This window comes from Oncorhynchus gorbuscha, linkage group LG16 (genome assembly GCF_021184085.1).
Source record: "Oncorhynchus gorbuscha isolate QuinsamMale2020 ecotype Even-year linkage group LG16, OgorEven_v1.0, whole genome shotgun sequence".
Taxonomy (NCBI): domain Eukaryota; kingdom Metazoa; phylum Chordata; class Actinopteri; order Salmoniformes; family Salmonidae; genus Oncorhynchus; species Oncorhynchus gorbuscha.
Window position 1 is genome coordinate 2,428,898 of NC_060188.1, and position 17,858 is coordinate 2,446,755.

At 46.0% G+C, this 17,858-nt stretch overlaps 1 protein-coding gene across 1 annotated transcript in view; it reads left to right on the top strand.

Moving 5' to 3' along the window:
* Positions 1 to 15,727, top strand: part of coro7 (coronin 7) — a 374,383-nt gene extending 358,656 nt beyond the window's left edge. The window contains 13 exon segments of the mRNA XM_046304112.1: positions 437 to 612; positions 988 to 1,183; positions 1,522 to 1,664; positions 1,923 to 2,027; positions 2,118 to 2,203; positions 2,484 to 2,625; positions 2,992 to 3,081; positions 3,291 to 3,345; positions 3,348 to 3,406; positions 3,635 to 3,770; positions 7,619 to 7,710; positions 14,929 to 15,018; positions 15,173 to 15,727. Of these exon segments, the coding sequence (XP_046160068.1) occupies positions 437 to 612; positions 988 to 1,183; positions 1,522 to 1,664; positions 1,923 to 2,027; positions 2,118 to 2,203; positions 2,484 to 2,625; positions 2,992 to 3,081; positions 3,291 to 3,345; positions 3,348 to 3,406; positions 3,635 to 3,770; positions 7,619 to 7,710; positions 14,929 to 15,018; positions 15,173 to 15,181 (1,379 nt within the window). The 3' untranslated portion in view covers positions 15,182 to 15,727.
* The last annotated feature ends 2,131 nt before the right edge of the window (positions 15,728 to 17,858 follow it).

The window sequence follows — 17,858 nt, forward strand, 5'->3', positions numbered from 1 at the left end:
CTCTCCCTCTCCTCTCCTCCCTCTCTCCCCTCCCTCCCTCTCCTCCTCCTCCTCCCTCTCCTCCTCCTCCCCTCCCTCTCCTCCTCCTCCCTCTCTCTCCCTCCTCCTCCCTCCTCTCCCTCTCTCTCCCCTCCCTCCCTCCTCCTCCCTCTCCTCCCCTCCCTCCCTCCCTCTCTCCTCCTCCCCCTCTCTCCTCCTCCCTCCCTCTCCTCCTCCTCCCTCCCTCTCCCTCTCCCTCTCTCCCCCTCTCCCCTCCCTCCCTCTCCTCCTCCCTCTCCTCCTCCCCTCTCTCCCCTCCCTCCCTCTCCTCCTCCCTCTCTCTCCCTCTCCTCCTCCTCCCTCTCTCTCCCTCCCTCTCCTCTCCCTCCCTCTCCTCCTCCCTCTCTCTCCCTCCCTCTCCTCCTCCTCCCTCTCCCTCCCTCTCCTCCTCCCCCAGGTCCCAGCAGTAAGTTTCGTCACCTGCAGGGTGCGGTGCTTCACAGAGACACGCACTTCACCAACCTGAAGGGGCTCAACCTCACCACGCCCGGGGAGTGTGATGGCTTCTGTGCCAACCGCCATCGTGTGGCCGTGCCCCTCGCCACCGCCGGGGGTCAGATCGCCATCTTTGAGGTACTTCCACACTTAGAAAATGGAAGATAATGTGTCTTTATCCAAAATATTGTAGTATTCTTTTAGTTATTTTCATTTGTCCTTATCTTTATCTTTTTTAAGTGAGCCCTGGTCAAGAAAGCAGAATTCTGCTAAAGTGAGGGTGGTTTATGGCTGTGTCTTATTAGTTGGAGGGGAGTAGACAACATTTCAACTAACATTAAATAATATGCAGCCGCTACAGAATTACATATACAGTAGAATGTCATCAAATAATAGGAATGAATAGTGGAAATAGTCATTTAGGATTTCTGCCACCATATTAGACCAAAGATGTGGCTTTATTGGTTCACACATTAAAGAAAAAGGGATGTATCTCACTGCCCCCCTCCTCAGTTGTCTCAGGCTGGGAAGCTAGCGGACACGGGCCTGCCCACCATCCAGAACTCTGTCAACGTGGCTGACTTCTCCTGGGACCCCTTCAACAGTCACAGGCTGGTGGTGGCGGGCGAGGATGCTAAGATCCGTGTGTGGCAGGTGCCTGAGGGGGGTCTGACAGAGACCCTGACTGAGCCAGAGACCATCCTGCAGGGTAAGACACACTCCACAGGGGCCTGGAGACCAATTCAGTTCAAGTAAAGTAGAATTCAATTGAATGAAGTTAGACTCAGAGCTGGGGCTTTTGGGGTCCAATGTGAAATATCTGATATGTAGATGTGTGAGTGAATGTAGCCACATATGTATCAGTACTCTATCCTTCATTCAATGAGTGACAGAAATTAAATGAACAGGATACCGGTATGCAATTTGCTACAGTGCGTCTTATTATCCTTATATATAGCCGTATACTGTGTGACTTCTGAATCTATCAATCTATCAATCATATCTTGATAGAATGTGAGTGAGTGACAGGGTTTTGACCAATCACAGGCCACACTGAGAAGATCTACTCAGTCAAGTTCCACCCCCTGGCGTCGGGCCTGCTGGCATCCTCCTCCTACGACCAGACGGTGCGCCTGTGGAACCTGGAGTCTGGGGACGAGGTCAAAGCGCTCCGGGGACACCAGGATCAGGTGACGGAGGAGAAGGGAAAGGGGTGGGACATAAGGAATATTGGTATTGGCAGGGGGTGGAACCACTGGTTTTGTTAGAGAATAGGGACGTGGTAAAATGTATCTGGGATAATAATATTGATTGATGGATGGATATTGATTGATTGATCCTACCTAGAGTATGGACAAGGAACGTGCATTTTGCTTGTCTCCTTCGCTTCATTTCAACGTTTCACTCGTTCCTTTCTCTGTTCCCTCTCCTGCCTGGTGTGCATATAGATATTTGGGATGGCGTGGAGTCCGGATGGTAAACTCCTGGCCACGGTGTGTAAGGATGGGAGACTGCGCATCTACGACCCTCGCAAGTCTGCTGACCCAGTACAGGTGTGTGTACAGGAGACCTGAGCAGTTGTTGACCTTTCTGTTTGGAGTATTTCCATATATCTCTCATTCTGCTTCTCTCTCTCTCTGCAGGAGGGTGCAGGTCCTGAGGGCCACAGAGGGGCCCGTGTGGTGTGGGTGTGTGACGGCAAATACCTGATGGTGTCAGGATTCGACAGGTGAATATTTCTCTGTATTTCTGTTTGGTAGTTGAGCTTCAATTTGTGCTTAACAATCCATTTACCTTCATTTAATTCATTCAGTTCATCTTTTGTGTGAATGACCATTCAGTCTGACATGTAGTTCACCCATAATCTTGGTTCACACAAAAAACTGCACCAAAGGCTTTATGGTCCTGGTGAACAAGAGGAAAACAACCCCTCTGACCCGAGACTTCATTGATGATGTCACCACAGTTCACCTCACCTTTGACCCCCGATGTGTTTCCCCCTTCTGCAGTCGCAGTGAGAGAACCCTGTACCTGCACTCCGTTGAGTCCCTGTCCTCCGGGGCCATCGCCAGCGCCCCCACCGACGTCTCACCCTCCACCCTCATTCCCTTCTACGACCCCGACACCAGCGTCGTCATCCTCACCGGAAAGGTAAACGACAACAAACAAACAAATAAACAGAGCATTTATTTTGGATAGAAGAAAATAGAGCCCATATTGACTTGATGTTGTGTTGAAAGTCTGTTACAGACTCTTGTGCTTCATGATAATAATGTCTGCCTAGCCTGGTTCCCGATCTGTTTGTGCTGTCTTGCCAACTCCTATGTCTAGTAGACCACAAAAAACTTTCTGGGACCGGGCTAATTTTGGTGGTGGTGGATTGGTAGATCCATACTGGATTGGTAGATCCATCCATCCCCATACCCAGACTTTGACACGAGTAAACCTTATAAAGGTTTATTTTGACACGAGTAAACCTATACCGCCATTGTTGTTGTTGTTGTTTACATTTACCAGGGTGACACGCGAGTGTACATCTTTGAGATAGTGCCAGAAGCTCCCTATTTCCTGGAATGTGCCAGCTTCAACTCCTCAGAGCCCCACAAGGTATAGACTTTATGTTAACAGCATTTACATCCCTGCTTTTCCCTCTTTCTTTTCTCATTTCCTACATCCTGCTCCTTCTTATTACATGTTTTGTAGTCAATAGATTAAAACATTTCCCTGAATTTGTGACGTGATCTGTCAATCAATTACGCAGGCACCTGTAGACCTGTAGAATCTCTTTGCATGAACTTCCTGTTTCCTGTGTTCAGGGCTTGGCCTTCCTGCCGAAGACTGAGTGTGTGGTGCAAGAGGTCGAGGTGGCCAGGGTCTGAGGCTCAGTAAGACCTCCATAGAGCCAGTGGCCTTCAGAGTCCCCCGCGTCAGAGTGAGTTATGGCTGAACGCTGCTATCTAGTGTATACATGGGGGGAAATAGGAAAAACCTGCAGTTATTTGATGACTTTTCAGACCAGGGCCTCAAAGAACTACCAGTAAAAAGGGTCTGCTATGTGAACCCCTGTTTGTACTTAGTCTGTGGAGTTTGAGCTGTTTGAGTTCTGAACTAATCCTGTGGTGTCTCGTCTCCCTCCTTCCTTCTCTCCGTCCGTCCACAGAAAGAGTTCTTCCAGGATGATGTGTACCCAGACACAGCAGTGTGGTGGGAGTCCTCTCTGACAGCCTCAGCCTGGCTGGCTGGTTCTGATGGGAAGCACCAGTCCGTCAGCCTCAAGCCCAAAGACATGACCCCAGGTAGGGGCTAACCTCAGCTCTGCTCCGCCCAGGCACGTATAGTACAAACAGTGGACTGAAGTCAACAGCATTACTGTTAGATCCACCTTTTGATTGTCAGATGAGAATCCAAGCAGATACAGTTTATAAGGGGCAACCTATCCACTCTTTCATGGGCCAAGTCCTGGGTTTGACAAGATTATCTGCCTTGTGCTTTGACATGATGGTGACACGAGCTAAATCTATTCTGACAGCCAATCGTCAATCAACTCAATGTGAGGCAGAGATCTTCTATAACGTAGAATTGCCGATACAGGCTTTGAGCAAAGTCTTGTGGATCGGTGTACCTGGAATGAAAAAAGGCACAGCACACCAACGTCAAAACCTCATCCTAAGTGTAAAGTATGGTGGAGGGAGCATCATGGTTTGGGGCTGCTTTGCTGCCTCAGGGCCTGACAATTTGCTATCATTGATGGAAAAATGAATTCCCAAGTATTCAAGACATTTTGCAGGAGAATGTTAGGCTCTCTGTCTGCCAATTGAAGCTCAACAGAAGTTGGGTGATGCAACAGGACAACGACCAAAAACACAGAAGTAAATCAACAACAGAATGGCTTCAACAGAAGAAAATACGCCTTCTGGAGTGGCCCAGTCAGAGTCCTGACCTTCTGGAGTGGCCCAGTCAGAGTCCTGACCTTCTGGAGTGGTCCAGTCAGAGTCCTGACCTTCTGGAGTGGCCCAGTCAGAGTCCTGACCTTCTGGAGGGGCCCAGTCAGAGTCCTGACCTTCTGGAGTGGCCCAGTCAGAGTCCTGACCTTCTGGAGTGGCCCAGTCAGAGACCTGACCTTCTGGAGTGGCCCAGTCAGAGACCTGACCTTCTGGAGTGGCCCAGTCAGAGTCCTGACCTTCTGGAGTGGCCCAGTCAGAGTTGTGACCTTCTGGAGTGGTCCAGTCAGAGACCTGACCTTCTGGAGTGGCCCAGTCAGAGTCCTGACCTTCTGGAGTGGCCCAGTCAGAGACCTGACCTTCTGGAGTGGTCCAGTCAGAGTCCTGACCTTCTGGAGTGGTCCAGTCAGAGTCCTGACCTTCTGGAGTGGCCCAGTCAGAGTCCTGACCTTCTGGAGTGGTCCAGTCAGAGTCCTGACCTTCTGGAGTGGCCCAGTCAGAGACCTGACCTTCTGGAGTGGCCCAGTCAGAGTCCTGACCTTCTGGAGTGGCCCAGTCAGAGACCTGACCTTCTGGAGTGGCCCAGTCAGAGTCCTGACCTTCTGGAGTGGCCCAGTCAGAGTCCTGACCTTCTGGAGTGGCCCAGTCAGAGTCCTGACCTTCTGGAGTGGCCCAGTCAGAGTCCTGACCTCAACCTGACTGAGATGCTGTGGCATGACCTGACCTTCTGAGCAGTTCCACCAGACATCCCAAGAATATTGCTGAACTGAAACAGTTTTGTAAAGATGAATGGTCCACAGTTTCCTGACCTTGAAGTGGCCCAGTCAGAGTCCTGACCTTCTGGAGTGGCCCAGTCAGAGTCCTGACCATTGGAGTGGTCCAGTCAGAGTCCTGACCTTCTGGAGTGGTCCAGTCAGTCCTGACCTTCTGGAGTGGCCCAGTCAGAGTCCTGACCTCAACCTGACTGAGATGCTGTGGCATGACCTTCTAACACAGTTCACACAGACATCCCAAGAATATTGCTGAACTGAAACAGTTTTGTAAAGATGAATGGTCCAAAATTCCTCCTGACACAACCAGGTCTGGTCCATATACACATTTGGTTGAGGTTATTGCTGCCAAAGGAGGGTCAACCAGTTATTAAATCACAGGGTTCCACTTTTTCCTTTTCCCACATAGAGTATATACACAGTGGCCCACTGCTATTCTAACACAACCCTGTATATACACAGTGGTCCACTGCTATTCTAACACAACCCTGTATATACACAGTGGCCCACTGCTATTCTAACACAACCCTGTATATACACAGTGGTCCACTGCTATTCTAACACAACCCTGTATATACACAGTGGCCCACTGCTATTCTAACACAACCCTGTATATACACAGTGGTCCACTGCTATTCTAACACAACCCTGTATATACACAGTGGCCCACTGCTATTCTAACACAACCCTGTATATACACAGTGGTCCACTGCTATTCTAACACAACCCTGTATATACACAGTGGCCCACTGCTATTCTAACACAACCCTGTATATACACAGTGGCCCACTGCTATTCTAACACAACCCTGTATATACACAGTGGCCCACTGCTATTCTAACACAACCCTGTATATACACAGTGGTCCACTCCTATTCTAACACAACCCTGTATATACACAGTGGCCCACTGCTATTCTAACACAACCCTGTATATACACAGTGGCCCACTGCTATTCTAACACAACCCTGTATATACACAGTGGCCCACTGCTATTCTAACACAACCCTGTATATACACAGTGGCCCACTGCTATTCTAACACAACCCTGTATATACACAGTGGCCCACTGCTATTCTAACACAACCCTGTATATACACAGTGGCCCACTGCTATTCTAACACAACCCTGTATATACACAGTGGCCCACTGCTATTCTAACACAACCCTGTATATACACAGTGGCCCACTGCTATTCTAACACAACCCTGTATATACACAGTGGCCCACTGCTATTCTAACACAACCCTGTATATACACAGTGGCCCACTGCTATTCTAACACAACCCTGTATATACACAGTGGCCCACTGCTATTCTAACACAACCCTGTATATACACAGTGGCCCACTGCTATTCTAACACAACCCTGTATATACACAGTGGCCCACTGCTATTCTAACACAACCCTGTATATACACAGTGGCCCACTGCTATTCTAACACAACCCTGTATATACACAGTGGTCCACTGCCATTCTAACACAACCCTGTATATACACAGTGGCTCACTGCCATTCTAACACAACCCTGTATATACACAGTGGCCCACTGCTATTCTAACACAACCCTGTATATACACAGTGGCCCACTGCTATTCTAACACAACCCTGTATATACACAGTGGTCCACTGCTATTCTAACACAACCCTGTATATACACAGTGGTCCACTGCTATTCTAACACAACCCTGTATATACACAGTGGCCCACTGCTATTCTAACACAACCCTGTATATACACAGTGGTCCACTGCCATTCTAACACAACCCTGTATATACACAGTGGTCCACTCCCATTCTAACACAACCCTGTATATACACAGTGGCCCACTGCTATTCTAACACAACCCTGTATATACACAGTGGTCCACTGCTATTCTAACACAACCCTGTATATACACCATGGCCCACTGCTATTCTAACACAACCCTGTATATACACAGTGGTCCACTGCTATTCTAACACAACCCTGTATATACACCGTGGCCCACTGCTATTCTAACACAACCCTGTATATACACAGTGGTCCACTGCTATTCTAACACAACCCTGTATATACACAGTGGTCCACTGCTATTCTAACACAACCCTGTATATACACAGTGGCCCACTGCTATTCTAACACAACCCTGTATATACACAGTGGCCCACTGCTATTCTAACACAACCCTGTATATACACAGTGGTCCACTGCTATTCTAACACAACCCTGTATATACACAGTGGTCCACTGCTATTCTAACACAACCCTGTATATACACAGTGGTCCACTCCCATTCTAACACAACCCTGTATATACACAGTGGCCCACTGCTATTCTAACACAACCCTGTATATACACAGTGGTCCACTGCTATTCTAACACAACCCCTCCCAACTCTCTGGTCTCACTGTCTCTGTTTCTGTCTGTCCATCTGTCTGTCTGTCCTCTCAGTGAGTGAGGCGCCCAAGGAGGTCCAAGTGAGAAAGTACCTTCCATCCTCTCACTACCTGGAGGAGAAGACTGACGAGCAGAAGAAAGATGAGGTGTGTGTGTGTGTGTGTGTGTGTGTGTGTGTGTGTGTGTGTGTGTGTGTGTGTGTGTGTGTGTGTGTGTGTGTGTGTGTGTGTGTGTGTGTGTGTGTGTGTGTGTGTGTGTGTGTGTGTGTGTGTGTGTGTGTTGCTATTATCTGAATTAGTGATGCACTGATATTACATTTTTGGCCAATACCGATATCTGATGTTTTCCTTGCCCAAAAAATGATACCAATATTTGTTTTAAATGGCAGCCTTTTAAGTGAAATAGTTAACACACACACATGGGCGCAGGGGTCTAAGGCCCTGCATCTCAGTGCAAGAGGCATTGTGGGATAGGTTAGGAATGCTGTGCTGCACGTGTAGCTGGTGTTATTATGTCATGTCACCTAGTTATATAGGTCTGGTGTTATTGTGTATGTGTCATTATTATGTCACCTACGTTATATAGGTCTGTGGGATAGGTTAGGAATGCTGTGTAGTTGGTGTCATTACGTCATGTACCTACGTTATATAGGTCTGGGATAGGTTAGGAATGCTGTGTAGTTGGTGTCATTACGTCATGTACCTACGTTATATAGGTCTGGGATAGGTTAGGAATGCTGTGTAGTTGGTGTCATTACGTCATGTAGGTCTGTGGGATAGGTTAGGAATGCTGTGCTGCACGTGTAGCTGGTGTCATTACGTCATGTACCTACGTTATATAGGTCTGCACGTCAGCAGATCACCCATATACCCTGCATCCCTATTCTGAACCTGTACAAGCATCTTATCTTAGGGAGTATTTCTCTGTGAGTGCAGCTAGCTAGACGCTTGGTGACCACTTTGTCACGGTAATAGTGTGAATAGTTATTAGTAGTGATGGGATCATCTGTATCATGTATGAATGTTTCATGTTCTGTTCATTTCCACGGCTTTGTGAAGTCCAGACAACTGCTTGCAGATTTTCTATTGGGCTAGACGTAAATATCCTGGTAGCAGATAAACCCACCTAACCAGTTTGAATACAATGGGAAGCCAGTTGATGGACCTTCAGCAGCCAGTTCACTATGCTGTTGAGAGCCTGTGAGAGGGTTTTGTACCTGCAAGACTCATGAATGTTCATTACCTAATAGTGTAGGTTAACAACAAGGATAAACCGATATCTCAATATGTCTTGCTCATATTGATATCATGTTAAATGAGGGATATGGGTACTCACCACTAGTCAGTAGTGGGACTATAGTGTGTTAACCATCTGTCTTGGTACTCACCACTAGTCAGTAGTGGGACTATAGTGTGTTAACCACTAGTCAGTAGTGGGACTATAGTGTGTTAACCATCTGTCTTGGTACTCACCACTAGTCAGTAGTGGGACTATAGTGTGTTAACCATCTGTCTTGGTACTCACCACTAGTCAGTAGTGGGACTATAGTGTGTTAACCATCTGTCTTGGTACTCACCACTAGTCAGTAGTGGGACTATAGTGTGTTAACCATCTGTCTTGGTACTCACCACTAGTCAGTAGTGGGACTATAGTGTGTTAACCATCTGTCTTGGTACTCACCACTAGTCAGTAGTGGGACTATAGTGTGTTAACCACTAGTCAGTAGTGGGACTAAGTGTGTTAACCATCTGTCTTGGTACTCACCACTAGTCAGTAGTGGGACTATAGTGTGTTAACCATCTGTCTTGGTACTCACCACTAGTCAGTAGTGGGACTATAGTGTGTTAACCACTAGTCAGTAGTGGGACTATAGTGTGTTAACCATCTGTCTTGGTACTCACCACTAGTCAGTAGTGGGACTATAGTGTGTTAACCATCTGTCTTGGTACTCACCACTAGTCAGTAGTGGGACTATAGTGTGTTAACCATCTGTCTTGGTACTCACCACTAGTCAGTAGTGGGACTATAGTGTGTTAACCACTAGTCAGTAGTGGGACTATAGTGTGTTAACCATCTGTCTTGGTACCACTAGTCAGTAGTGGGACTATAGTGTGTTAACCATCTGTCTTGGTACTCACCACTAGTCAGTAGTGGGACTATAGTGTGTTAACCACTAGTCAGTAGTGGGACTATAGTGTGTTAACCATCTGTCTTGGTACTCACCACTAGTCAGTAGTGGGACTATAGTGTGTTAACCATCTGTCTTGGTACTCACCACTAGTCAGTAGTGGGACTATAGTGTGTTAACCATCTGTCTTGGTACTCACCACTAGTCAGTAGTGGGACTATAGTGTGTTAACCACTAGTCAGTAGTGGGACTATAGTGTGTTAACCATCTGTCTTGGTACTCACCACTAGTCAGTAGTGGGACTATAGTGTGTTAACCATCTGTCTTGGTACTCACCACTAGTCAGTAGTGGGACTATAGTGTGTTAACCATCTGTCTTGGTACTCACCACTAGTCAGTAGTGGGACTATAGTGTGTTAACCATCTGTCTTGGTACTCACCACTAGTCAGTAGTGGGACTATAGTGTGTTAACCACTGTCTTGTCAGTAGTGGGACTATAGTGTGTTAACCATCTGTCTTGGTACTCACCACTAGTCAGTAGTGGGACTATAGTGTGTTAACCATCTGTCTTGGTACTCACCACTAGTCAGTAGTGGGACTATAGTGTGTTAACCACTAGTCAGTAGTGGGACTATAGTGTGTTAACCATCTGTCTTGGTACTCACCACTAGTCAGTAGTGGGACTATAGTGTGTTAACCATCTGTCTTGGTACTCACCACTAGTCAGTAGTGGGACTATAGTGTGTTAACCATCTGTCTTGGTACTCACCACTAGTCAGTAGTGGGACTATAGTGTGTTAACCACTAGTCAGTAGTGGGACTATAGTGTGTTAACCATCTGTCTTGGTACTCACCACTAGTCAGTAGTGGGACTATAGTGTGTTAACCATCTGTCTTGGTACTCACCACTAGTCAGTAGTGGGACTATAGTGTGTTAACCATCTGTCTTGGTACTCACCACTAGTCAGTAGTGGGACTATAGTGTGTTAACCATCTGTCTTGGTACTCACCACTAGTCAGTAGTGGGACTATAGTGTGTTAACCACTAGTCAGTAGTGGGACTATAGTGTGTTAACCATCTGTCTTGGTACTCACCACTAGTCAGTAGTGGGACTATAGTGTGTTAACCATCTGTCTTGGTACTCACCACTAGTCAGTAGTGGGACTATAGTGTGTTAACCATCTGTCTTGGTACTCACCACTAGTCAGTAGTGGGACTATAGTGTGTTAACCACTAGTCAGTAGTGGGACTATAGTGTGTTAACCATCTGTCTTGGTACTCACCACTAGTCAGTAGTGGGACTATAGTGTGTTAACCATCTGTCTTGGTACTCACCACTAGTCAGTAGTGGGACTATAGTGTGTTAACCATCTGTCTTGGTACTCACCACTAGTCAGTAGTGGGACTATAGTGTGTTAACCACTAGTCAGTAGTGGGACTATAGTGTGTTAACCATCTGTCTTGGTACTCACCACTAGTCAGTAGTGGGACTATAGTGTGTTAACCATCTGTCTTGGTACTCACCACTAGTCAGTAGTGGGACTATAGTGTGTTAACCATCTGTCTTGGTACTCACCACTAGTCAGTAGTGGGACTATAGTGTGTTAACCATCTGTCTTGGTACTCACCACTAGTCAGTAGTGGGACTATAGTGTGTTAACCATCTGTCTTGGTACTCACCACTAGTCAGTAGTGGGACTATAGTGTGTTAACCACTAGTCAGTAGTGGGACTATAGTGTGTTAACCATCTGTCTTGGTACTCACCACTAGTCAGTAGTGGGACTATAGTGTGTTAACCATCTGTCTTGGTACTCACCACTAGTCAGTAGTGGGACCATAGTGTGTTAACCATCTGTCTTGGTACTCACCACTAGTCAGTAGTGGGACTATAGTGTGTTAACCATCTGTCTTGGTACTCACCACTAGTCAGTAGTGGGACTATAGTGTGTTAACCATCTGTCTTGGTACTCACCACTAGTCAGTAGTGGGACTATAGTGTGTTAACCATCTGTCTTGGTACTCACCACTAGTCAGTAGTGGGACTATAGTGTGTTAACCATCTGTCTTGGTACTCACCACTAGTCAGTAGTGGGACTATAGTGTGTTAACCATCTGTCTTGGTACTCACCACTAGTCAGTAGTGGGACTATAGTGTGTTAACCACTAGTCAGTAGTGGGACTATAGTGTGTTAACCATCTGTCTTGGTACTCACCACTAGTCAGTAGTGGGACTATAGTGTGTTAACCATCTGTCTTGGTACTCACCACTAGTCAGTAGTGGGACTATAGTGTGTTAACCACTAGTCAGTAGTGGGACTATAGTGTGTTAACCATCTGTCTTGTCAGTACTCACCACTAGTCAGTAGTGGGACTATAGTGTGTTAACCATCTGTCTTGGTACTCACCACTAGTCAGTAGTGGGACTATAGTGTGTTAACCATCTGTCTTGGTACTCACCACTAGTCAGTAGTGGGACTATAGTGTGTTAACCATCTGTCTTGGTACTCACCACTAGTCAGTAGTGGGACTATAGTGTGTTAACCATCTGTCTTGGTACTCACCACTAGTCAGTAGTGGGACTATAGTGTGTTAACCATCTGTCTTGGTACTCACCACTAGTCAGTAGTGGGACTATAGTGTGTTAACCACTAGTCAGTAGTGGGACTATAGTGTGTTAACCATCTGTCTTGGTACTCACCACTAGTCAGTAGTGGGACTATAGTGTGTTAACCATCTGTCTTGGTACTCACCACTAGTCAGTAGTGGGACTATAGTGTGTTAACCATCTGTCTTGGTACTCACCACTAGTCAGTAGTGGGACTATAGTGTGTTAACCATCTGTCTTGGTACTCACCACTAGTCAGTAGTGGGACTATAGTGTGTTAACCATCTGTCTTGGTACTCACCACTAGTCAGTAGTGGGACTATAGTGTGTTAACCATCTGTCTTGGTACTCACCACTAGTCAGTAGTGGGACTATAGTGTGTTAACCATCTGTCTTGGTACTCACCACTAGTCAGTAGTGGGACTATAGTGTGTTAACCACTAGTCAGTAGTGGGACTATAGTGTGTTAACCATCTGTCTTGGTACTCACCACTAGTCAGTAGTGGGACTATAGTGTGTTAACCATCTGTCTTGGTACTCACCACTAGTCAGTAGTGGGACTATAGTGTGTTAACCACTAGTCAGTAGTGGGACTATAGTGTGTTAACCATCTGTCTTGGTACTCACCACTAGTCAGTAGTGGGACTATAGTGTGTTAACCATCTGTCTTGGTACTCACCACTAGTCAGTAGTGGGACTATAGTGTGTTAACCATCTGTCTTGGTACTCACCACTAGTCAGTAGGGGACTATAGTGTGTTAACCATCTGTCTTGGTACTCACCACTAGTCAGTAGTGGGACTATAGTGTGTTAACCACTAGTCAGTAGTGGGACTATAGTGTGTTAACCATCTGTCTTGGTACTCACCACTAGTCAGTAGTGGGACTATAGTGTGTTAACCATCTGTCTTGGTACTCACCACTAGTCAGTAGTGGGACTATAGTGTGTTAACCATCTGTCTTGGTACTAACCACTAGTCAGTAGTGGGACTATAGTGTGTTAACCATCTGTCTTGGTACTCACCACTAGTCAGTAGTGGGACTATAGTGTGTTAACCATCTGTCTTGGTACTCACCACTAGTCAGTAGTGGGACTATAGTGTGTTAACCATCTGTCTTGGTACTCACCACTAGTCAGTAGTGGGACTATAGTGTGTTAACCATCTGTCTTGGTACTCACCACTAGTCAGTAGTGGGACTATAGTGTGTTAACCACTAGTCAGTAGTGGGACTATAGTGTGTTAACCATCTGTCTTGGTACTCACCACTAGTCAGTAGTGGGACTATAGTGTGTTAACCATCTGTCTTGGTACTCACCACTAGTCAGTAGTGGGACTATAGTGTGTTAACCATCTGTCTTGTCAGTAGTGGGACTATAGTGTGTTAACCATCTGTCTTGGTAGTCAGTAGTGGGACTATAGTGTGTTAACCATCTGTCTTAACCACTAGTCAGTAGTGGGACTATAGTGTGTTAACCACTAGTCAGTCAGTAGTGGGACTATAGTGTGTTAACCATCTGTCTTGGTACTCACCACTAGTCAGTAGTGGGACTATAGTGTGTTAACCACTAGTCAGTAGTGGGACTATAGTGTGTTAACCATCTGTCTTGGTACTCACCACTAGTCAGTAGTGGGACTATAGTGTGTTAACCATCTGTCTTGGTACTCACCACTAGTCAGTAGTGGGACTATAGTGTGTTAACCACTAGTCAGTAGTGGGACTATAGTGTGTTAACCATCTGTCTTGGTACTCACCACTAGTCAGTAGTGGGACTATAGTGTGTTAACCACTAGTCAGTAGTGGGACTATAGTGTGTTAACCATCAGTGTGGGACTATGGTCAGGAGTGGGACTACTCACCACTAGTCAGTAGTGGGACTATAGTGTGTTAACCATCTGTCTTGGTACTCACCACTAGTCAGTAGTGGGACTATAGTGTGTTAACCACTAGTCAGTAGTGGGACTATAGTGTGTTAACCATCTGTCTTGGTACTCACCACTAGTCAGTAGTGGGACTATAGTGTGTTAACCACTCAGTAGTGGGACTATAGTGTGTTAACCATCTGTCTTGGTACTCACCACTAGTCAGTAGTGGGACTATAGTGTGTTAACCATCTGTCTTGGTACTCACCACTAGTCAGTAGTGGGACTATAGTGTGTTAACCATCTGTCTTGGTACTCACCACTAGTCAGTAGTGGGACTATAGTGTGTTAACCATCTGTCTTGGTACTCACCACTAGTCAGTAGTGGGACTATAGTGTGTTAACCATCTGTCTTGGTACTCACCACTAGTCAGTAGTGGGACTATAGTGTGTTAACCACTAGTCAGTAGTGGACTATAGTGTGTTAACCATCTGTCTTGGTACTCACCACTAGTCAGTAGTGGGACTATAGTGTGTTAACCATCTGTCTTGGTACTCACCACTAGTCAGTAGTGGGACTATAGTGTGTTAACCATCTGTCTTGGTACTCACCACTAGTCAGTAGTGGGACTATAGTGTGTTAACCATCTGTCTTGGTACTCACCACTAGTCAGTAGTGGGACTATAGTGTGTTAACCATCTGTCTTGGTACTCACCACTAGTCAGTAGTGGGACTATAGTGTGTTAACCATCTGTCTGTACTACAGCTGTTGAGTGCCATGATAGGCAAGCTGGGGAACATGGATGACAACCCTCTACCACAGGAGTCCTTCCAGGGAGTAGAAGACGATGAGTGGGTGAGTGACACACACACAAACACAAATGTACACACACACACAGAAACACAAATGTACACAAACACAAATGTACACACACACAAACACAAATGTACACACACACAAACACAAATGTACACACACACACATTTACCCATGCTCTTGTGTCTTTCAGGGTGACTAGTGTGTGTTGCCTTGCGGACCAATCAGGGTCCAGCAGTAGCCAAGGGCCTGTTGGACTGAAACGTGTCATTCCTGTGTGCCACTGATGTGTCCTATGTCAAAAGAACATCTCTCAAACGCATAACATTAACCTGTCATTAGGGTTGTAAAATTCTGTCAACAAAATGTCTAGCTTTTCCAGAAATACCAATTGGAGAGCCCTACCTCCCATATCCTTGTATCATCCTCTAATACTCTGAGTAAGTAGATGTTGCCTCTAACCATTGACTGAATCAGGATCAGATATGTTTTCCTCCCCATAATGTTTAAAGGTAGGACTGGGGTTTGGGAATCTGATCCCAGGTCTGTTGTTAAAGGCAACCTCACCCCAATTTGACCTTTGACTTGCAGCTGCCTTGTACTGTAAATAGCTAACATTCCTACCAGGCTAGATAGTTAAATGACTCCCAGCACTCCCTTACAACCCAGCCCTTACCGCCACACTGGATGGACACCTGCGTGTCTGTCACCACTCCTAACCTAACACCTGTGTGTCTGTCACCACTCCTAACCTGTGTGTCTGTCACCACTCCTAACCTAACACACCTGTGTGTCTGTCACCACTCCTAACCTAACACCTGTGTGTCTGTCACCACTCCTAACCTAACACCTGTGTGTCTGTCACCACTCCTAACCTAACACCTGTGTGTCTGTCACCACTCCTAACCTAACACCTGTGTGTCTGTCACCACTCCTAACCTAACCTGTGTGTCTGTCACCACCTGTGTGTCTGTCACCACTCCTAACCTAACACCTGTGTGTCTGTCACCACTCCTAACCTAACACCTGTCTGTCACCACTCCTAACCTTACACCTGTGTGTCTGTCACCACTCCTAACCTAACACCTGTGTGTCTGTCACCACTCCTAACCTTACACCTGTGTCTGTCACCACTCCTAACCTTACACCTGTGTGTCTGTCACCACTCCTAATAATAATGCTAGACCACTTTACATATGAACCATAGTCCATAATCTTCTAAACACAGTAACTATGACTAGAACCATGCTCCTGAATACAGTATCTTGGTCTTCCAGGCACATCCTATGCATCACTATACATTAACACACACACACACACACACACACACACACACACACACACACACACACACACACCACACACACACACACACACACACACACACACACACACACACACACACACACACACACACACTTCCTAAACACACTAACATGACAAACTAGAACACATGCTCCTGAATACAGTCATCTATGGTCTTCCAGATTTACCACCTCCTATGCATCACTATACATTAACACACACACACAACACACACACACACACACACACACACACACACACACACACACACACACACACACACACACACACACACACACACACACACACACACACACACACACACACACACACACACACACACACAAAGACTCACACTCCACCTGGATATCTCCAGCTCCTGTAGTCCGTGGATGTTGGATGGTCTGTGGCATCCCCATCCGATCTCAACAACACACAGACAGGGTACAACAGGGTAAACAGCCTTCAGGTTACAGCATGGCTGGCTTCTATTGATAGGAATAGAATATTGTTTTGTTGTTTAGGTAGCTTCATTCTCTGGCCAGTGATAAAGACCTACTAACAGTCCTGTACCACTCCAGGGTCGTGTTCATTAATCACCAAACGTGTTCCGTGGCGTGCTGTAATGAACGTGGCCCAGGTGCATATCTTAGTTCAGCCAGCAGATCTTGGGAGATAGTTTATAGCATCGGGGCTGCGCTCTGTTTTGGGGGACTCTGTTTTGTGTGACGTTCTTCCATGTGGGTGTCATGTATTGAGACGCCAAAACACCCCTGTGGGAGTTGTACAGCAGTGTGTCTGTGGATCTCTGAGGTTGTAATGTGGTGGGAAGTGGTATGTATCTGTACCTTTCTTTCTACATTGATAGACTGTATAACTGGAATTCCTGTACCTCATATGTTAACACTTCATCTTAAGACTGTTATTGAAGTATTCCTCACTAAAGGAGCTCATTCTTTTATTATACTGTAGTAAACAATCATTTTGTAACTTTGACTTAATAACTTCCAGTATTAATACTATATGATGCAATCACAGCAGCCATGATCAAGACTAGTACATCACACGACAATACTTTTAATAGTCTAATCCAAGTCTGATCCAACCAATCATGTTGTTTACAATGACAGAAAGACTGGAACCAACCAAGCATTCTTGAATAGTAGTCAGACTCAGAGTTTACACAGGCAGTCCAATTCTGTCATGTGTTTTTTAATTGGTCTTTAAACCAATCAGATAAGAGCTTTTTGCCAGTACTTGGGCAACATATCAGAATTGGGCTGCCTGTGTAAACGCAGCCATTGTGGAGTACTTGAAAAGGGAACAGACACCAATGCATTGACTGTAGGGCCTAGATATTGTTGGTGTCAGTGATTGTGTGTTTGTCATGTGTTTTGTGCCTGTAATCTCTCAGATGTCTTACATTGTTCTTTGGGAAATTAACAAAAAGAAACATCTCTTTTATACTTTGAATAAAGCATTATTTCTCTGTCTGTCTTATGAATAATGGTTTCATGGGAATGTTCATGTTGCCTTGCAATAAACAACTGTTTGAACCTTGAACCAATGCCATT